Genomic DNA, 23564 nt, shown 5'->3' on the forward strand with positions numbered 1-23564 from the left:
CTTTCTCTGTCGCACAGCCATTACAGCCAAGCACACAGGCGCACGCTAGCACTGGCAACAGATTGTAGTGCCAGTGCGCTGCAGGTACGCTGCTGCACTTTCACACTTTGTCCTTCGAGGACAAATACACAGCGAAATACACACACAAAATACACCAAACAGAGACAGAAATAAGACAAATAAAGTACATGAGGAGAGAGGACAGGACGGTCACTTACAGGATCTCCAGATCGCGCAGGGCTCGGAAGGCTCCATCTTCGATGCAGCTGATGTGGTTGCTGTCCAGTTGCCTGCAGATGAGAGACAGAAGTCAGCGGTGGGTCTGCAGACAAGTGGGTGGGGGCTGAGACAGGGGGAGAGAGAGGAAGATAGGGAGAGGAGGAGAGATGGGAGGAGGAGGAGGAAAAGGAGGAGGACCAGGAAGAGTGTGTGTGTGTGTGGGGGGGGGGGGTTGTAGGACCAATACACCCGGCTGTCACCTCTATGCTTCTTTCTGCAGTCAGGAACAAGGAGCAAATGACTAGAAGTGGCCTGGCCGGCTGCATCCCATCATATACCCCCCCCCCCCCCCCCCCCCCCCCCCTTCATTCTTCGTTTTACTTCTTTCCCAGTTTCCCTTATTCTTTAACTTATTTACTATTTCTCTCCCTCTCTCTCTCCCTGTCTTAACATCACACAATTCATTCTGCTGTAAAAGCATATATAAAAAAAGGTAAAGCCAGCAGATAAGGGCGAGAGAGGTTTAAAAAGAACTAGAGAGAGACAATGAGGCTGACTATAAGGTTCAGCTCACCCTGTCTGTCAAACCCCGTAAATATTAATTGCATTTCCTTTCCTTCTACCCCTCACCCACTCTTTCTTCATCTTTTAGTCTGAATGGGAGTAATTTCATTACATTAGAGCAACCAATCCATTACAAGCTTTTACCAGCTCTGCCACTGAAACGATTTCATTAAAGCGAGGCTTTCCTAAATCAGCCCGGGTCACGCCGCTTCTCTCCCAGATGCTCACGCCACCCATTCATCTTCCTTCCCTTCCCTTTTACTTTGGCGTATGCGTTTAACCCCCCTGCGGGCCATTTCTGACCACCCAGAGCTCCGTTCTGAGATGGGTATAGGGCACTTTAACAAAGCGAGACTTTTAAAAGCCGTAGTTAAGTCATTTGTTTAGCACAATAGGCACTAGTGACATCTGACCTGCTACAGACCTGGTGCTACTGCCCCTTTAAAGAGCAGAGGGTAATAAAACAAATCTCTGCCACCCCTTTCCTGCCTTTATTCTCTAATTCTTAAAAAAAATATGTCCATCTGTCTCAATAATGCAAGAATGGAGCAAATGGGACGGCTAATACAAGCACGTTATCTTTCACTGTGAAAATGAATTAAGTATTCGGGGTTGAATTAAACAGCAGCTGGCTGTATTGTCGTCCATAATTTTATTTAGGACAAACATTTCCAATCGGATGAGTAGCCTTTACTGGACCACATCGATCTGCATTGCTGAATCAGTATCGCTTCAAGATCGGACACTTATGACCAATTCTGTTTTATGAAGTCACTTCTGTGTCATGACATATTTTAACATATCACATTTTTATTTCAATACAGCAAGATAAAAACATTGACATCATATCTGACGTATGTTTGGTGGTTTATTCAGATTTTTAACGTCATGTTTTACACTTTGGTTACGCTCATGACAGAAATGGTAGGTATTTGTTACACAAGATTCATCAGTTCACAAGTTTTGATATCAAACACAGTCATGGACAATTTTGTATCTCCAGTTGACCTCAACTGAACGTCTTTGGACTGTGGGAGGAAACGGGGAGACACGGGGAGAACATGCAAACTCCACCTGGGAATCAAACCCAGGACCCTCCTGCTGTGAGGTGACAGTGCTACCCACTGAGCAACCGTACTGCCCTTCATATTTGGTGTCGGACCGACTCTGAATTTGTATTGTCATCCGTAGATAAGATAAAAGTCCTTTATTGATTCCCATGGGGGAAATTCGAGTATTACAGCAGCTCTAGTACAGTGTAAGTACAGTAAATAGAGTAAATAAAATAAAAATAAAATTAAAAAATTATAGAAAAATATTAACTATTACTTAGCCCTGTAATATCACAATTAAATAAAAATATGATATCGCCTTATGCCAAAGTTTGGACACCGCGGTCAAATTCCATGTTTGTTAACTTTCACAAGTGAAACACAAATGAAAATAAATTGTTTATCATCTACAGTAAAAGAATGTCTACATATGTTCATGCACAATTACTGTCAATTTGCTGAATGTTTAAAGAATGGGAAGAGTGAGAGTTTTAATATGTTAAATTCATCAAATGTTTAAGTTTTTATTACACTAAAAAGGATGTTACCTTATTACAAAACATTAAAATAGCAATGAATGGAAAGATCAGAATTATTTGAGATTACGACCATTTAATAGTACACTTATTTATTGCTGTTTTACCTCCGCTTTATCCTATTTAGGGTAGCTGTGGGTTCAGTTCACTGGGTGAAAGGTAGGAAACACCCTGGACAGGTTGCCAGTCCATTACAGGCACACACACATACACACACCTGTAATATCTACAATTAGTTTGACTGCATGTCTTTGGACTGTGGGAGGAAACCTGAGCCCCCAAGAAAACCCACATGAACATGGGAAGAACATGCAAAGTCCACACAGAAAGGACTCGGGCCCATTACTACCCATATCATGGAATAATATCAGGACGGTCCATAAGTTTTCCTAAAACATGTTTGATATGAACAGGTTGTTGACTAACAATCCATGGCTCGTGAACAGAAGCCCAAAGAGTTGTTTTATTTTTTATGAGAATGTCATTATTGGATCATTACCTACCACAAAGTAGTCATGTTTACATAAAATACAAAGTATAAGTATAAAACAGGCACAAAGGGGGGGAAAAAAAACCATGCAGTTTGTTCATTGTGTACATGGCAAAACAAAAACGGCATGTCTCTCTCTGTGTTATGCATATGTAACTATGGGCGATAGCACAAAAATAGGGCACATGGAAATAAAAGCACAGTTTAAAGTTTCAGTTGGTGTTCAAAACGATTTCTTGTGCTTTCCAAAAACAGGTGGAAATCACAGTCGTGTTACAGGGAGCAGTTCTTAAGTCCCTTGATTATAAATTAGTGTGTTTTACATGCAGTACATTACATTAATAATGAAGTAAAATCTGAAGCAGCAGCTATGAAGGTACACAGACATTTTCCTTTGGATCTTGACATTAGCTCTGTACGTTACTCTATTAATACTGAATATGTGTGTCTGTGAATCTTGTATCTTAAATTATTTTATAATTTTATTATTGACTTGTAACAGCTACAATTACTGAATTATTATAACAGAACAACTAGAAAACTGATATAAAATTTATGGATAAACATTAAAATATACTAGTTACCCCAATTATACCATTTCATTAGCCACTTATTTCTGATCTGTAATGTAAAGTGGTACCAAAACCATAATAAAAAGAGAGAATTTTAGAATTATGGCTATGCAACTCATATCTGACAATGTTGATAATACCAACTTTGTGTATACTAATTAATAAATTATATTACATTTACATTTTTGGCATTTAGCAGATGCTTTTATCCAAAGTGACTTATAGTACCATGACAGTATATTGTCTATACAATTGAGGGTTAAGGGCCTTGCTCAAGGGTCCAAAAGTGGCAACCAGGCAGTGGTGGGGCTTGAACCAGCAACCTTTCGATTACTAGTCCAGTACCTTAATCACTAGGCTTCAACAATTATATATTAACAAATGTATTTTATTTAAGTTACTCTGCAGTGTTTTATGCTACAGTATATGCTTGACTATTATCACCATCAGCAACTTCTACACTCAGCAGCAGAAACAAGGCGTAATTCGTAGGTGGTGCAATTTGTGAGATGCTTCATTTTGAGTAAATTAAACTCCTGAGCATAGACTGTAATGGCTTATAAGTGGAAACTCTTCATCATTGTGCATCTAAACCTTCAGAGCTTAAAAATGTGTATGGTGTACAAAAAAAAGGAAATCAGTGCATCCCTGCTTAGATAAAACATTTGTTTGCAACTGCATGTAAGACAATATTTAATTACAGTATATCACATTTTAGTTTTATTTATGTAATTTAAATCTAAACCAGATTAAATATTGTATTCCTGGATTAAAGTTGTTAGAAGCTACAGATGATCAGTCACATGTTTATATGTAGAACAGTTATAATAGATGTTGGATGAGTACCAGATTTGACTTAATAAACTTCATAACTATAAATTCAGATTTATTTTAAATGAAATTTATTTTATATGATATTGTTTGTTAGTTTGTTTTTGTAACGCCATGTTGTTATATCTATGACATTCACGGCAGGAATGTGTTTCATGCTAGTTTTATTTGTTTTGCATTATATATATATATATATATATATATATATGTGTGTGTGTGTGTGTGTTCAGTTTAATATTATTAAGGTACTATTTACTATTATTGTTAGAAGAACCCATACTTTGCATAGACTGCCATACACCAGTCACCATAAAACACATCCTGACAGAATGCCCAAAATACAACATATGCCCAATACATTAAAAGAAATCTTTACTCAAGATAATTCAGAAATAATCCTAATGTATTGGGCATATGTAGTTTACGTCTTTCACTGTTGTATTTTGGGCATTCTGTCAGGATGTGTTTTATGGTGATTGGTCTATGGCAGTCTATGCACAGTGTGGGTTCTTCTCCTTATAATAGGTGTTTGTGTGTTAATCTAGTATGGCCTATTCTGCATCCACTATATATCACTTGATCTGTGAGTTTTCCTTGGTGCAGTTTTAGTTTATTTCTGATGTTGGGGTAAATCTCATGTGGTTTATTGTTTGTTCGAGTGTTCCATTGCAACTGCCATTTATTTTTAATATATTCATTTATGAGGGGTTTAATGTCCATTAGTGGTAGTTTAAAGTTGATATTTTTTTGTTGGGTTCTTTCTCTTGCCAACGGATCAGCTCTTTCATTGCCCGAAATTCCACAGTGTCCAGGTATCCAGCACAGTCTAATATAGAATTTTTTATCAGAAAGTTCTTTTATGGTGTTCTGTATGTGGGTTATTGTTGATTTTATATGATATACATTTAACCAGACAAAAAATGTATGCAAACAAAAGTCCAACACATTACACCTTTTTATTTAACTTAGTCAACATATAAAATAATGCAAATTACAATCGGTACTGGTCAAGTCAGAGCTCTGATATCAGTAATGTATTAAAAATACAAAAATGTGATCTGTTCACCCATTATATAAGATTATACTTGAGCCTTAAACAAAGATTGGACTGTTTATTCATGCATGATTGACCGAATGCCTGCTGTGTGCGTATGTGTCTGTATGAAGCCTGTGTAAGACATGGTGGGAAATGGAAGTCCCAAATTTAATTTCCTTCACTCTAATTACATTGGCCTTTAATCATTGTAGGCATGGTCCGTATTGGCAGTTTGATGCTCCTGTGCTGCCAGTGGCCCATCTGGAGCGGGAAGGAAGAGGGAGGAAGGAAAAAGGAAAAGATCCCCCACCATCAATCTGTCAGGGATGACCTGCTGCTAACCAGCAGCTCTGAATCTTCTTACTTATACTCTTACTCATTTTAGCTTTAACTTTCTGTATCTATTAGCAGGGATGGAAATGGAGCTTTGTTCTAGCTCCTCTTGATCATAGTTTGTACCCGTGTATAGTTTGTTTCACTTGTGCCTCTGCAGTGCAGTGATTTCTTGGTAAATATTTTATTTTATTATTCATTTATTTTTCGTCTTTAACACACTAGTTTAATTACCTAAATTTCATGTTCTTGACTTGGAAATGATTACTTAAATACCTTTTGTTCAAATCCATGTCCATCTGTGCTTCTGTGATCGTTTAACAACTGTTATTTTACTCTAATAATAAGCTTGCCAGCTTGTTGTTCGACATTAAAAATGCAATGTTTACTGTCTAATATTAGAAATGTAATGTAATTAACTTTACTCAATTAATGTAAGCAAAGACCAGTCTTACATTGTATATTTTAAGCTCTTATCTTTTTTACACATAATTAAACAATGTAAAAAAATCTATGAAAAGGTCAAAAATCAATCATGTTTTCAAAATCTAAAGAATAATTACATATTTTATACCCATGGTACTATTTTCAATTTTCCAGTTCACTGTAACATTTTTTTATATTTATAGTATATTAATTTAAATAATAAAGCATCTTAATACAAACAGAAAAAAAACTAAAATCAGTATTTTTATATATATTTTTAAATATTTGTTTTTTTTTAATAAAGCCATAACTTAATCAGCTGATTTTTAATAATTCTTAATAATTGCAAGGCAAGCAATCATCTCTCAAACCAATAAACATCAATAAATATCTATAAATATATTACTATGAACATGAAATGTATCTAATTGTGTTTCTCAGTTTTCAACCCTCAATCAACAGTTTTGTTTGGAATAAATCTGATTACCTTTGTCTAATCGGGCGGCAAGGTGGCTAAGTGGGTATCATTGCCGCCTCACAGAAAGAGTCCTGGGTTCGATCCCCAGGTGGGGCGGTCCAGGTCCTTTCTGTGTGGAGTTTGCATGTTCTCCCCATGTTTGTGTGGGTTTACTCCGGGAGCTCCGGTTTCCTCCCACAGTCCAAAGACATGCAAGTGAGGTGAACTGATGAACCTTTTGTAAGGAGTATCTACCGTTCCTGTAACCAGTCATGTAAAACATGACATTAAAATCCTAATAAACAAACAAACTTTACAGTTTAAATCACCTGAGCTCAATAATTAGTAGATGTCTCACTACTTTTAGCCATACAGTGTATGTTTAAAGTGAAATGTCTTTTTCAGTCAGTCACAATAGTTTATTTACTTAGTCACTTGACACTGGAAATACTGGGTTATGCCATGTAAGTGTATATCCCCAGATGTTCCCACTTCACATTCAACTTCAGATTTAAAAAGTTGTGAATCTTCTGACTTTTTTAAATAAAATCAATATTTGAATGTAATGCTAAATAATGGTGATACACGTTTTGGTTTTTATACTACAGAATTAGCTTAGACAACCACTTTGTGTTATGGAAATCCATAAAGATATTGCGTATGCAGTCATCCACCTTGTGATACATGCAGTATTCGGCTCATTCCAAAAACTAAGCAAAGTTATTGGCACCGTGTAGAGATGATATTAAAGACATGCTGACCAATGCAGAAGTGAAGAAATATCCCTTAAGTGGCTAAACCATTTTATCGACTGACTAGATGAATAGAATTGAGAAATGCTACGGTTTCCATTTTCCTAATACACATTTTCAATCTGAGTTACGTACTTTATGTATATTTACATTTGCAGCATTAAGCAGACGCTTTTATCCAAAGTGACTTACAAGTTTGACTGAATATAGTTCAAGTATCTCAAGGTTAAGGACTTTGCTCAGGGACAACACTGCAACGTGACAGTTATGGGGTTTGAAGCGACAACCTTCTGGTTAAGTCATTATTTACCTTAACTGCTGACCTATCAATACCCTACCAATGTACTTCTTGACCGTTAAAAAGAAGAAAGAAAACTGCAATGCTGCTGTCTGCAAACAAGTCGACGTCCGACGGCCCTGAGAAAAACAGAGACCCTAGTGGGTAATTAGCACTGAATAAATGAGCTCTATTGTCAGTCCAGGTCTAAGTCAGCTGAATCCTTATCACTGATTAGTACTCAGCTAGTTTATCTCTAAAGCTTTGCTATTTTTACTAGCTAGAAATGTGCTGTAGTCGTGACTTAAATTTTGTGTAGCAGGACCTGGTAAAACAGGGGGAAAAGCTGCTACCTACAGTGTTGTATATACACACAGGTGCTGGTCATAAAATTAGAATATCATGAAAAAGTTGATTTATTTCAGTAATTCCATTCAAAAAGTTAAACTTGTATATTATATTCATTCATTACACACAGACTGATATATTTCAAATGTTTATTTCTTTTAATGTTGATGATTATAACTGACAACTAATGAAAACCCCAAATTCAGTATCTCAGAAAATTAGAATATTACTTAAGACCAATAAAAAAAAGGATTTTTAGAAATGTTGGCCAACTGAAAAGTATGAACATGAAAAGTATGAGCATGTACAGCACTCAATACTTAGTTGGGGCTCCTTTTGCCTGGATTACTGCAGCAATGCGGCGTGGCATGGAGTCCATCAGTCTGTGGCACTGCACAGGTGTTATCAGATAGTGGCCTTCAGCTCTTCTGAATTGTTGGGTCTGGCGTATAGCATCTTCCTCTTCACAATACCCCATAGATTTTCTATGGGGTTAAGGTCAGGCGACTTTGCTGGCCAATTAAGAACAGGGATACCATGGTCCTTAAACCAGGTACTGGTAGCTTTGGCACTGTGTGCAGGTGCCAAGTCCAGTTGGAAAATGAAATCTGCATCTCCATAAAGTTGGTCAGCAGCAGGAAGCATGAAGTGCTCTAAAACTTCCTGGTAGACGGCTGCGTTGACCTTGGACCTCAGAAAACACAGTGGACCAACACCAGCAGATGACATGGCACTCCAAACCATCACTGACTGTGGAAACTTTACACTGGACCTCAAGCAACGTGGATTCTGTGCCTCTTCTCTCTTCCTCCAGACTCTGGGACCTTGATTTCCAAAGGTAATGCAAAATTTACTTTCATCAGAGAACATAACTTTGGACCACTCAGCAGTCCTTTTTGTCTTTAGCCCAGGCGAGACGCTTCTGACGCTGTCTCTTGTTCAAGAGTGGCTTGACACAAGGAATGCGACAGCTGAAACCCAGGTCTTGCATACGTCTGTGCATGGTGGTTCTTGAAGCACTAACTCCAGCTGCAGTCCACTCTTTGTGAATCTCCCCCACATTTTTGAATGGGTTTTGTTTCACAATCCTCTCCAGGGTGCGGTTATCCCTATTGCTTGTACACTTTTTTGTAACACATCTTTTCCTTCCCTTCGCCTCTCTATTAATGTGCTTGGAAACAGAGCTCTGTGAACAGCCAGCCTCTTTATCAATGACCTTTTGTGTCTTGCCCTCCTTGTGCAAGGTGTCAATGGTCGTCTTTTGGACAACTGTCAAGTCAGCAGTCTTCCCCATGATTGTGTAGCCTACAGAACTAGACTGAGAGACCATTTAAAGGCCTTTGCAGGTGTTTTGAGTTAAATAGCTGATTAGAGTGTGGCACCAGGTGTCAGGTGTCTTCAATATTGTACCTTGTCACAATATTCAAATTTTCTGAGATACTGAATTTGGGGTTTTCATTAGTTGTCAGTTATAATCAACATTAAAAGAAATAAACATTTGAAATATATCAGTCTGTGTGTAATGAATGAATATAATATACAAGTTTTACTTTTTGCATGGAATTACTGAAATAAATCAACTTTTTCATGATATTAAAATTTTATGACCAGCACCAGTATGTGTATATATATACAGTGTATCACAAAAGTGAGTACACCCCTCACATTTCTGCAGATATTTAAGTATATCTTTTCATGGGACAACACTGACAAAATGACACTTTGACACAATGAAAAGTAGTCTGTGTGCAGCTTATATAACAGTGTAAATTTATTCTTCCCTCAAAATAACTCAATATACAGCCATTAATGTCTAAACCACCGGCAACAAAAGTGAGTACACCCCTTAATGAAAGTTCCTGAAGTGTCAATATTTTGTGTGGCCACCATTATTTCCCAGAACTGCCTTAACTCTCCTGGGCATGGAGTTTACCAGAGCTTCACAGGTTGCCACTGGAATGCTTTTCCACTCCTCCATGACGACATCACGGAGCTGGCGGATATTCGAGACTTTGCACTCCTCCATCTTCCGCTTGAGGATGCCCCAAAGATGTTCGATTGGGTTTAGGTCTGGAGACATGCTTGGCCAGTCCATCACCTTTACCCTCAGCCTCTTCAATAAAGCAGTGGTCGTCTTAGAGGTGTGTTTGGGGTCATTATCATGCTGGAACACTGCCCTGCGACCCAGTTTCCGGAGGGAGGGGATCATGCTCTGCTCAGTATTTCACAGTACATATTGGAGTTCATGTGTCCCTCAATGAAATGTAACTCCCCAACACCTGCTGCACTCATGCAGCCCCAGACCATGGCATTCCCACCACCATGCTTGACTGTAGGCATGACACACTTATCTTTGTACTCCTCACCTGATTGCCGCCACACATGCTTGAGACCATCTGAACCAAACAAATTAATCTTGGTCTCATCAGACCATAGGACATGGTTCCAGTAATCCATGTCCTTTGTTGACATGTCTTCAGCAAACTGTTTGCGGGCTTTCTTGTGTAGAGACTTCAGAAGAGGCTTCCTTCTGGGGTGACAGCCATGCAGACCAATTTGATGTAGTGTGCGGCGTATGGTCTGAGCACTGACAGGCTGACCCCCCACCTTTTCAATCTCTGCAGCAATGCTGACAGCACTCCTGCGCCTATCTTTCAAAGACAGCAGTTGGATGTGACGCTGAGCACGTGCACTCAGCTTCTTTGGACGACCAACGCGAGGTCTGTTCTGAGTGGACCCTGCTCTTTTAAAACGCTGGATGATCTTGGCCACTGTGCTGCAGCTCAGTTTCAGGGTGTTGGCAATCTTCTTGTAGCCTTGGCCATCTTCATGTAGTGCAACAATTCGTCTTTTAAGATCCTCAGAGAGTTCTTTGCCATGAGGTGCCATGTTGGAACTTTCAGTGACCAGTATGAGAGAGTGTGAGAGCTGTACTACTAAATTGAACACACCTGCTCCCTATGCACACCTGAGACCTAGTAACACTAACAAATCACATGACATTTTGGAGGGAAAATGACAAGCAGTGCTCAATTTGGACATTTAGGGGTGTAGTCTCTTAGGGGTGTACTCACTTTTGTTGCCGGTGGTTTAGACATTAATGGCTGTATATTGAGTTATTTTGAGGGAAGAATAAATTTACACTGTTATATAAGCTGCACACAGACTACTTTTCATTGTGTCAAAGTGTCATTTTGTCAGTGTTGTCCCATGAAAAGATATACTTAAATATCTGCAGAAATGTGAGGTGTGTACTCACTTTTGTGATACACTGTATATATATATATATATATACATATATATACATTATATATATATATATACATTATATATATATATATATATATATATATATATATATATATATATATATATATATATATATATATATATATATATATATATGTATGTATATGTATATGTATATATATATATATATATATATATATATATATATATATAAAAAACAAAACCCTTAAAACTGCACATACAGCAGCTCAGATTATTAATTTCGTAGTGTTTGTTTATTAGGATTTTAACGTCATGTTTTACACTGGTTACATTAATGACAGGAACGGTAGTTACTCGTTACACAAGGTTAATCAGTTCACAAGGTTATATCGAACACAGTCCTGGACAATTTATTGTCTCCAATCCACCTCACTTGCATGTCTTTGGACTTTGGGAGGAAACCGGGGCTCCCGGAGGAAACATACACGAACAGGGGGAGAACATGCAAACTCCACACAGAAAGGACCCGGATCGCCCAACCTGGGGATCGAACCCAAGACCTTCTTGCTGTGAGGTGCTAACAACTTTGCTGCCTATTTTCTGGTGTAAAATGTCCATAATATCATTTAACTTCACTGACATGGCCTTTTAATTTACAGTTTGTGATTTTAATGGCCATATCGCTTCTCTGTGTTCATATTTTCATTTGCTCCATTTATCAGATACTTTTATTCAAAACAACTTAGTTATGATTGTTTACAATTAGAGCAATTGTGGATTAAGGGCCGTACTCAGGGGCAGAACAGTGGAAACTTGGTGGGGAATACTAGTCCAGTACCTTAACCACTGAGCTACCACTGCCCATAAAAATAGGGTTGGTTTGATGGCAACCACTGAAATATAAATGGAACAGTGGTCTCTGCCAAGATTGATAGGAATACCCAACCTGTCTATTAAAAAGGGGGAAATTGACTCAGATGGTCATATGCAAATAAACAATTCCTGAAAACATATCTTTCATGAATTAGAAGCTGCCGAAACCTGGTTAACAACGTATACATTCAGACTGCTGTACCGTGCATGAAAGCCTGCTTTTCTTTTGTCAATACACTCATCATAAACAGCGGTCAACCTTCAAGGTGCCAGTTTTGGAAAAGTGACTTTATTTAGCCTTGTAGCTATTTGTAATTTTTCTGCGTTTAGGTTTGTACATGTTTTAGGTGCACAGGGTGACATTTAGTGGGTACAAGATATAGTTATTTATTTAGATGTTTTACGCCGTGGGAAGGGTTGGTAATTCTTATATCTCAGTTTATAGTCCTTGTCAAGTGTCATTCTTATATGTTGTTCTTTATGTATTTAGACCAATTTTTTCCCAAAAACTTGAGGACCATTTTCTTTTCAGCTTGATTAAAGATTTCTCATAGACTTTGGCATTGCAATAGATTGTCATTGCTGTAAGTATTTAGGACCCTACGCTGCAATCTGAATATCAGAATATGTTTTATTACCTCACTCATCATTCACTCAGCACCATGTACTGGCCAACACTACACTTTTCTCTAGTCTTGTCTCCCTCAATTAGAGGGATTAGAAATGTGTTTTGTATTTATTGTACTGTTTTTTTTAATCTGCACTGTGTATATCAGAGGTGTCAAACTCATTTTCACCGAGGGCCACATCTGCATTATGGTGGCCCTCAGAAAACCGGTTGTAACACATCCTGCTGTGATTGCAGTCTGCCTTTTAAGTCTTGGAAAATTTGTTGTTTTTCTTGGAGGCTAAATTCTGTGATTGGTTTAAAAATGCCACATTTATACTGTATATTTATAATGTATATCTACAAATATTTCTCAACATCAGTTGTTGGAAAACCATTTCAGTTAAATGCTGATGTGGAAATACTCATCTAGTGGTGGGATGCAGTCACTTTGCAGGTCACAAAATGGGCATGCATTGTGGGAGATGCAGTTTATGTACGATTTTACAGTGTATTTTAAGACAATCATACAATCATACGTCTTTTAAGCTCTTGCGGGCCACATAAAATGATGTGGCGGGCCAGATTTGGCCCGCGGGCTTTGAGTTTGGCACGTGGTGTATATATAAGTGTATTGTCTTACACTTGTGTTCTGTGTTGCACCATGGTCAGGGGAAAACGTAGTTTCATTTCAGTATGTACTTGCATATAGCTGAAATGACAATAAAGCCTCTATTGAACTCGACATACAGTTAGTATATATTTGATAAAAATGGGTATATGGCAGGAAATGGGTGCATGATAAACTACAGCAGCAGGTTTCCCATAGTCTGTTTGCAAGGGAGTCCATCATGTTTTTATTTGTAAGCAGTCTAAAAAAATAGACTGCTTATCTAAAAAAATATCCGGTAAGAGAGATGTAAACAAAAAGAAAAGTGCACTAATAAATTTGCTTACTCAACACAAACACTTTTGTAGATTGTTTTATACTAAAGAGCACCCAGGTATCATTCTACGGTATAAGAGATTACAAGGGTAAGGAAGAGTGATCTTGCCTGTGCTAGGACTAAAAAGCTTTTGTGTGTGCTTGAGTTTGTATGTATAACAAAGACTGCAGCACAGCAGGCTGTATTATTCCTATCCATTCTTCTCCAAATAAAAAATGAACTTGGAGCTTCCTCAATCACACCTCTGGTGCAGGTGACGGAGCATCCTTATCCACAGTGAAGAACTGCGTCACGCTCTCCACTACATTTGCTCTCAGTGAATAACAATGTCAACAGGATGGATGTTGAAAGGCCTTATTTGTTGTAAGTCACTGGTACATGCGTATAACGTGACACAGCGATCATCACTGTAGTAAAAACGGCACCGGAATGAGCTAGTCAGTGTTGATCTGAACACAATATGCTCGGGGGTGTAAGACTGGAACCAGTGCAGTGTGTCTGACACACACTCAGACTACCTGTGACTAAAATATTGCCTAGAGCTCAGCAGAGAGCAGCGAACGCCGGCTCGTTAGTCGCGAAAGGCATCTTGACGGCCATATTAGCCATATGGTCGCTCAGGGTCCAAGATGCTGACTCCAGCAAAGCGGGTTAAGGAGAAGCGAGCAAGGTTATGAGACAATAAGCCGGACAAATGGAGAGAAAGTGAGCAAGAGAAATTAAATCTGTCATCATGTGCTACAATACACCAGGACGACATTAAGCCACAGAAAGCATATAAAAAATAAAAAAAAATCAATGCTTCTTCTGGACCGCTGCCTGCCCTTTTGTTTTCTCCCTGGTCTCTTGTTAAAAAACAAAAGCCAGCAGTGTTTGTGCAATTAAATTAGGAGTCACCTTGCCATGTTTAGAGAGTCAGTGAGGACAGAGCAGCGAGATACAACTCTTATTTTTAATTCTCCTTCCCGAAAGCCACTCACAGAGATGCTCGGTACTCTGACGCTCTGGCCATTCAGCCGTGTCTGTGAACATGACATCTAGTGAAAAAAAAGCAGCTTTTCACACACTCGCTAAAATGATTCTGAATGTAGCTGGATGTAGCTTTCTGGTAGAAATACAGGAGAAGAGAGGAAATTATAAGAAATTTGAAATGGGCAATTCCACTTCAACACCTCTTCTGACATTACGCTGGAAAACTAAATTATACGGCTGAAAGGATGTGGAATTCCCAAACATTTTATAAATACAGTGGAGTGAAAATAACTTCCCCTCTATTCTCAGTTCTAGTGTTTTCTTAAACTGTAGCATAGTTCATTCAATTCATTCAATTGTATGTTTTACCACAGCTTTATCCTATTCAGGGTCGCAGTGGGTTTGATTCACTGGGTGAAAGGCAGGAAACACCGCAGACAGGTCGCCAATCCATCACAGGACAAACACATACACACACACATGCAGTCAGTTTAATTGAAGATGCTAAAAGTCCCCCTAGGTATGTCTTTGGACCTGTGGAAGGAAACCCACACAGACACAGGAAGAACAGACGAACTCTACACAGAAAGGACCCAGACCACTCTTACTGGGAATCGAACCCAGGACCTTCTTGCTGTGAGTCTCCATGCCACTGTGGCACAGCGTTCCTGTAAAAACCTTCAGCCGACTACTGAAATTGCAAATAACTACTGTTAAGATTCAAGATGGGATTTATATTTATAAATCTGTTGCCTCCCAGCAAGAAGGTCTTGGGTTTGATTCCCAGGTGGAGCAGTCTGGGTCCTTTCTGTGTGGAGCATGTTCTCACTGTGTCTGTAGGGGTTTCCTCAGAGAGCTCTGGTTTCCTCGAACAGTCCAAAGACATGCAGTAAGTTAATTGGAGATGCTAGTCCCCATAGGTATGAGTGTGTGTGTGTGTGTGTGTGTGTGTGTGTGTGTGTGTGTGTGTGTGTGTGTGTGTGTGTGTGTGTGTGTGTGTGTGTGTGTGTCCTGTGATGGACTGGCAACCTGACCCACCGTGACCCTGAATAAGATAAAGCAGAGGTACAACGGACAATAAATGAATAAATGAATTATGTTTGTTTCTTTATTAGGATTTTAACGTCATGTTTTACACTTTTGGTTACATTCATGACATGAACGGTAGTCACTCACTACACAAGGTTCATCAGTTCACAGGGTTATATCGAACACAGTCATGGACAATTTAGCATCTCCAATTCACCTCACTTGCAAGTCTTTGGACTGTGGGAGGAAACCGGAGCACCTGGAGGAAACCCACACGGACACAGGGAGAACAAGCAAACTCCACAGAAGGGACCTAGACCGCCCCACCTGGGTAGCGAACCCAGGACCTTCTTGCTGTGAAGCAACAGTGCTATCCACTTAGCCACCGTGTCACCCAAATTAATTATGCATGTTGTTTAACAAAGAGGTTAATCAGAGTGACCATCATGCCCAAAGGGTACAGCTATGAGCATTAATACAAAGTTGGTTCTCCTCTACACCAAAAGGGTTCTAACTGGATGTAGAACAAGACTGCTGGGATTCACTTCAGGTCAGATTGAACACTAATACAAAACTTGCCACACAGCCTGGTTTGCATTAGAGCTGGAACCTCGGATGGTATTAAGATTTTCCCAACCATGAAAAAGCCTCACTGCTACCACAATTTAGACTTGGCACTATGTGTTCAAGTAGGCAGCAAACCCTGAAGTGCAATTAATGATTGTATTTTAACTGCTTAAGAGTCCTACATTGGTGTGATTTACACCACACACACTGGTAATGTACAAAATGAAGCTTCTAATTAGGGATGTAACAATACACTCTACCCACGATGCGATGCACGATATGATTTTTTCCCGATGTTTTTTTTTTTTTAATTATCTATTTCTTCCCACTTTTTTCCCCCAATTTTTATCCTTATTCTAGTCATGTCCAATTACCCTGAATGCATCCTCTATACTGGTTTGACCCTTCACTGACTGAGTACGCCACTCAACTGACTTGCGCCCCCTCCGGCACGCAATCAGTACAGCCTGCATTTTTCGCCTGCATTTTTCACCTGCACGAGCCGAGTTCATACACCGAGAGACACTGTGCACGGAGGGTCACACCCCCCTCAATGTTATTCCTCAGCCCTGTGCAGGCGCCGTCAGTCAACCAGCAGGGGCCGCAGTTGTACCAGTTATGAGGACCTATGCTCCGACTCTACCCCTAACCCTGAACAACAGCCAAACGTTGTTCATACTGCCGCCCAACCCAGTCGGAAAGGCAGAGCCGAGTTTCGATACGATGTATCTAGAAACCCAACTCTGGTGAGCTAGCGTACTTTACCGCTGCGCAATCTGAGCGGCTTTTCCAGAATTTTTAAACTGAAATTAAAGACAAATTATGATGGTTTCCTTTCATTATTTCTCTTAAAAAAAAAAAAAATTAAATACTGTATTTGTGATTATCTTTATTTATCTAAATAATGAATGCCCTTTTATTTCTGAGGTAGGTACAAACTATGCAAAACTATTTTAAATTAAGCCCAATTTGGCTAAAAAACCCCGAAATTGGCAACCAGGCGTATTGCGCCAGTGACATCAACCAGGCGAGGTGAATAGCGCCAGCGCCCTCTGCTGTTTAAAGTGAACATCAATTCATTATACATGTCAAATCGAATTGAATCGTGGAATTTTTGAATCGGTTATTAACTGTTTTGTTGAATCGTTACATCCCTACTCCTAATGTTTTAGTGTGCAGTATGAAGAAAGTGTAAGTCACTGTATGTCCTTGATTTACCTAACCCTAACCTAATGCTTTATGGGTGAGATGTTGATGCTACTAGATGTTTCCACTCACAATAACGCACTTAAAACACTGAAATTCGGAAAAGGTGACAAAAATGCCAGGGTCTATGAAGATGGCATGGCTGCATGCCTAATTGTATTCATTTGTTTGCAAGAGGGCTTGCTTAATAGTCGTACTTAGCAATTAGAAGGTATTAAGGTTGTTTAGCCACTAATGCTCATCCCAACCACCGTCCTGTTTTTATATTTAATATTTTCAGCCACTAAAATTAGAACAAAAAAATAATACAACATTAAATATGTACTTGGTAATGTTATTTTTGGTAGCAAGGTGGTTGTTGCATGAAATGACCCATCCTGAGCATGTACGAGCGGAACATAGCGTCTCAAAGACCCGCTGATGCAGAGCGTTTGTTTGTGCGTGTGTCCGCATAGATTCATTGAACCACACAAATGAATAAACGTGTGCACGCAGACAGGAAGTCATTTAACAGAGGTCAGCAAGTTCACCGAGGGGAATGACACTCGTTTAACTGTATCTGACCGAACACGCACACGCAGGCAATTACGTAGCACCACCTTATCATTAGCTAGAAAGCCATGCCGCTCAGACACGGGTGATCCGTTTCTGTCCAGATCATTCTCAACCAACCGGTTTTCAATAGCGAGTCAGATTGCCGATATAACGCCACATGATTTATGAATTCAAAGGCTTTAAACAGACAGAGGACCAAGATGAGCCTATAAAATCAAACTGTCAGAAGGTCCAACGTTTGTATTGGTGTCCATATAGAAAAATCATTGTGATCATTGATTCTTGGTCATTTTCATGATAACCAATATGTATCATAATTTGAAAACACTCTAAAGGCCTGTTTTTATTGGAAATTGATTTTTTTTCTACAACCCCAAATCAGAAAAAGTTGGGACAGTCTGGAAAATGCAAATATAATAAAAAAATGTAGTGTTCCTTACAATTACTTTGATTTTATTTGATTGCAGACAGTTTGAACCCAAGATATTTCATGTTTTATCTGCTCAACTTCATTTCATGTATTAATATACCTCCATTCCTGCATTTCAGGCCTGCAACACATTCCAAAAAAGTTGGGACAAGAGGAATTTGGGGCTAGTAATGAGGTGAAAAAACTAATTAATGATGTGATTCCATGTCCAGAAGCGGCATTGACTTCTCTGGGCTCAAAGGCATCTAGGATGGACCGTCACACAGTGGAAACGTGTATTGTGGTCAGATGAATTAGCATTCCAGATCTCTTTGGGGAACAAAAAAGGACGCCGTGTGCTCCGGACCAAAGACAAAAAGGACCATCCAGACTGTTATCAGCAACAAGTCCAAAAGCCAGTGTCTGTCATGGTATGGGGCTGTGTCAGTGCCCTTGGCAAAGGTCATTTACACTTCTGTGATGGCAGTATTAATGCAGTAAAGTACATTGACATCTTAGAGCGACATGTGCTGCCTTCAAGACGTCGTCTTTTCCAGGGACATCCATGCATTTTTCAACAAGTCAATGCAAAACCACATTACAAAGGCATGGCTGTGGAAGAAGAGGGTACAGGTACTGGACTGGCTTGCCTGCAGTCCTGACCTGTCCCCAGTAGAGAATGTGGAGACTTTTGAAACGAAAAATGCCACAACGACGACCCCGTACTGTTGCACATCTTAGGACGTGTTTGCAGGAAGAATGGGACAAAATAAAAGCTGAAACACTAAATCACTTGGTATCCTCGGTGCCAAAACGTCTTTTAAGTGTGGTGAAAAGGAATGGCAACATTACAAAGTGGTAAATGCTTTACTGTCCCAACTTTTTTTGAAATGTGTCGCAGGCCTGAAATGCAGGAATGGATGTTTATTAATAAATGATATATACAGTGTATCACAAAAGTGAGTACACCCCTCACATTTCTGCAGATATTTAAGTATATCTTTTCATGGGACAACACTGACAAAATGACACTTTGACACAATAAAAAGTAGTCTGTGTGCAGCTTATATAACAGTGTAAATTTATTCTTCCCTCAAAATAACTCAATATACAGCCATTAACGTCTAAACCACCGGCAACAAAAGTGAGTACACCCCTAAGAGACTACACCCCTAAATGTCCAAATTGAGCACTGCTTGTCATTTTCCCTCCAAAATGTCATGTGACTCATTAGTGTTACTAGGTCTCAGGTGTGCATAGGGAGCAGGTGTGTTCAATTTAGTAGTACAGCTCTCACACTCTCTCATACTGGTCACTGAAAGTTCCAACATGGCACCTCATGGCAAAGAACTCTCTGAGGATCTTAAAAGACGAATTGTTGCGCTACATGAAGATGGCCAAGGCTACAAGAAGATTGCCAACACCCTGAAACTGAGCTGCAGCACAGTGGCCAAGATCATCCAGCGTTTTAAAAGAGCAGGGTCCACTCAGAACAAACCTCGCGTTGGTCGTCCAAAGAAGCTGAGTGCACGTGCTCAGCATCACATCCAACTGCTGTCTTTGAAAGATAGGCGCAGGAGTGCTGTCAGCATTGCTGCAGAGATTGAAAAGGTGGGGGGTCAGCCTGTCAGTGCTCAGACCATACGCCGCACACTACATCAAATTGGTCTGCATGGCTGTCACCCCAGAAGGAAGCCTCTTCTGAAGTCTCTACACAAGAAAGCCCGCAAACAGTTTGCTGAAGACATGTCAACAAAGGACATGGATTACTGGAACCATGTCCTATGGTCTGATGACACCAAGATTAATTTGTTTGGTTCAGATGGTCTCAAGCATGTGTGGCGGCAATCAGGTGAGAAGTACAAAGATAAGTGTGTCATGCCTACAGTCAAGCATGGTGGAGGGAATGCCATGGTCTGGGGCTGCATGAGTGCAGCAGGTGTTGGGGAGTTACATTTCATTGAGGGACATATGAACTCCAATATGTACTCTGAAATACTGAGCAGAGCATGATCCCCTCCCCTCGGGAAACTGGGTCGCAGGGCAGTGCTCCAGCATGATAATGACCCCAAACACACCTCTAAGACGACCACTGCTTTATTGAAGAGGCTGAGGGTAAAGGTGATGGACTGGCCAAGCATGTCTCCAGACCTAAACCCAATAGAACATCTTTGGGGCATCCTCAAGCGGAAGGTGGAGGAGCGCAAAGTCTCGAATATCCGCCAGCTCCGTGATGTCGTCATGGAGGAGTGGAAAAGCATTCCAGTGGCAACCTGTGAAGCTCTGGTAAACTCCATGCCCAGGAGAGTTAAGGCAGTTTTGGGAAATAATGGTGGTCACACAAAATATTGACACTTCAGGAACTTTCACTAAGGGATGTACTCACTTTTGTTGCCGGTGGTTTAGACATTAGTGGCTGTATATTGAGTTATTTTGAGGGAAGAATAAATTTACACTGTTATATAAGCTGCACACAGACTACTTTTCATTGTGTCAAAGTGTCATTTTGTCAGTGTTGTCCCATGAAAAGATATACTTAAATATCTGCAGAAATGTGAGGGGTGTACTCACTTTTGTGATACACTGTATATGCACATACGTTGTATTATATTCAATTCTTTTTAATTATTATATTAAATTATATAATTGTATATTTATTTATAACTGAATATAATAATGTGAGAAAAATGATTAACACAAGTACACACAGCAAGGACTTTACAGGCCTGAATGATTGACCTCTACTGTGTGGGCCTAATGGTGCTGTTATACTAAAGGGGAGGGGTCCCATTAGACAAAAAAGTCCCTGCAAACCCAATACTATGACTTTATTTATTTTTTTTTTTTTTTTTTTTTTTTTTATAAATTTAGCACGTCCAATTTCGTCCCATCTATCATCCTCTCATTAGTGCGGATTCCTGCTCCTGATTGGGGGCTGACGAGGCCGTTCCACGCCTCCTCCGAAACGTGCACAGCCAATCGACCATCTTATCACCCACACTTGACGAGTGTAGCGTGGCAGAGTATTGTGCACGGAGGATCACACACTGCGCCACACCCCCCTCCCGTCTCCATACAGGCGCCACCAACCAGCCAGCAGAGGGCGCAACCGCCCCGTTCCTGAGAGAGCATCCCCTACGGTCTCAAGTCCCGCCCCCCACCCGGACAACAGGCCAATCGTTGTCCATAGCCGCCCAGCCTCGACCGTGAAGGCAGAGCTGGATTCGAAACGACGCTCCTTCGAAATCCAGCTCTGGTTGCAGCGCGTGTCTTTTTACCGCTGCGCCACCTGAGCGGCCCACTATGACTTTATTTTGACTGAATGCCTGATCACAGGGCATAAGGTGTCACTGTATGGTTTGATTAGGATGAAAAACCATGTAGGGAAAATGCTGAAGACAGAGAAAGCACTTTCGATCTCCAATTAAGGGAACTTTGGTTGAATAAATGGTGTTCCACCCTTCCTGTACAGGTCTACAGCTGTGCAGATTATATGCCAGTATACACTAAATGTGTCACAGTAAATTTGTAATAAAATAAAAATAATAATGAAGGAAATAAAATAAATCATTCCTGTCTGACTTTTGGACCCTGCTGTATTATTTGTACTTGTACAAATAATCAATCTGATGTTGAGATCTAAGAGCAGACCAGTAGGGAGAGGTCGCTTTCAGCGCAGTCCAGGTCTCAGCATGCACTAGGATTGTGCTGACCCTTTAAACTGAGTTTGAAACACAACTCTGATCAGATAGAGCAGGAAATCATGCAGAACCACACCGCAGATCCAACGGCCGTAGCCTGGGAATGCACGCGGAGGCCGGGGTTGCATACCGTCGCTGATCTTTAACTACAAACAGAGGGACTGGCTAATTAAGCGTAGCCTTAACACTTGCACTCACCCATTCATTAGGGGACTTATCTATAAAACAGGTTTAGACTACAGCCCTGGCCTCGGGATGCACACTATAGCCGGAGTATGCACTGTTTATTGTTGTAGGCAAAAGATTGAGGATGTTGGCTTCCACAGCTTCCACATTCATTGTGGTCTAGCCCATGCAGAACTACACAGCAGATTTAACCTTTAAATTCCTCGTCTAGGTCAAAGAGTGCTTTGGGTGTTGTGTAAGTTCTGCATCTTGCTGTGAGTCTATATATGTAACGAACTGTGACCAGATGGGTAAGAGCAGTGCTTTAATTTGCTACCGGAGAATAAATTTGTCAAAGTCCATTAGTGTAATTGCAAGTGGTAGGGAAGCATTACTCATTGCAATATCCTGAACACATCCATCTAACTAAGACACACAAAGTACTGATTCCTCATGATCGTTAGACATCAAATTTTAAAACTAATTAATCAAGGCACATAGACCGTGGACATTTACTGCATCTAGGCTTCTGAGTTTCTTGTTCTGGTCAAGTAACACCCAAAATGTGCCAAAAGTGGGAAAAGTTTAATTTCACTCAAGCCTTATATTCCAAAACAGACCATTTTAACCTATTCATAATATTATTGACCAAGAACAATACTGTAAAGTGACACATCTGGCCTTAATTATGAACACAAGGATCTATAAATATTTATGACAATGCAATTTGGATTCTCTAACTAACTGCCAAAAAACAATAAAAGCTAACATTTTCTATCCACATGTAAACTGGCAAAACATAATACAGCATTTATTTATTTTTTTAGGATTTTAATGTCATGTTTTACACTTACATTCATATTCATGACAGGACAGGAAGTTAACTAAATTCACATGATTCATCAGTTCGGTTTAATGTCAAACGCAGTCGTGGACAATTTTGTATCTCTAATTCACCTCACTTGCATGTCTGTGGACTGTGGGAGGAAACCGAAACTCCCGGAGGAAACCCACAGACACGAGATGAACATGCAAACTCCACACAGTAAGGACCTGGACTGCTCCACCTGGGGATTGAACCCAGGACCTTCTTGCTTGACCCACCAAGCCAGTGTGTCACCCCATTGTGTCAAATACTCACTCACTCACTTTCTTAACCGATTATCCAATTAGGGTCACGGGGGGTAGGTGCTGGAGCCTATCCCAGGTTTTCAATGGGTGCAAGGCACACAGTTACACCCTGGACGGGGCGCCAGTCCATCGCAGGGCAGACACACACACACCCAATAAAATATCGGTCCAATTAAAACCCTTGGTCTTGCCTTGGTCTCAACCATTAAAACCTGGACTGCTCCTGGGAATCAAATCTTGCTGTGAGGCGACATTGCTACAAACCGAATCACCATGCC

General features: G+C 40.1%; 1 protein-coding gene across 1 annotated transcript in view; it reads right to left on the minus strand.

The window, feature by feature from the left end:
• Positions 1–214: 214 nt before the first annotated feature.
• LOC134318706 (slit homolog 2 protein-like) overlaps positions 215–23564 on the minus strand; it is a 187300-nt gene continuing 163950 nt past the window's right edge. The window contains exon 6 of the mRNA XM_062999640.1: positions 215–290. Within this exon, the coding sequence (XP_062855710.1) occupies positions 215–290 (76 nt within the window). The remainder of the gene's footprint in view (positions 291–23564) is intronic.

This window comes from Trichomycterus rosablanca, chromosome 8 (genome assembly GCF_030014385.1).
Source record: "Trichomycterus rosablanca isolate fTriRos1 chromosome 8, fTriRos1.hap1, whole genome shotgun sequence".
In the NCBI taxonomy this organism is placed as follows: Eukaryota; Metazoa; Chordata; class Actinopteri; order Siluriformes; family Trichomycteridae; genus Trichomycterus; species Trichomycterus rosablanca.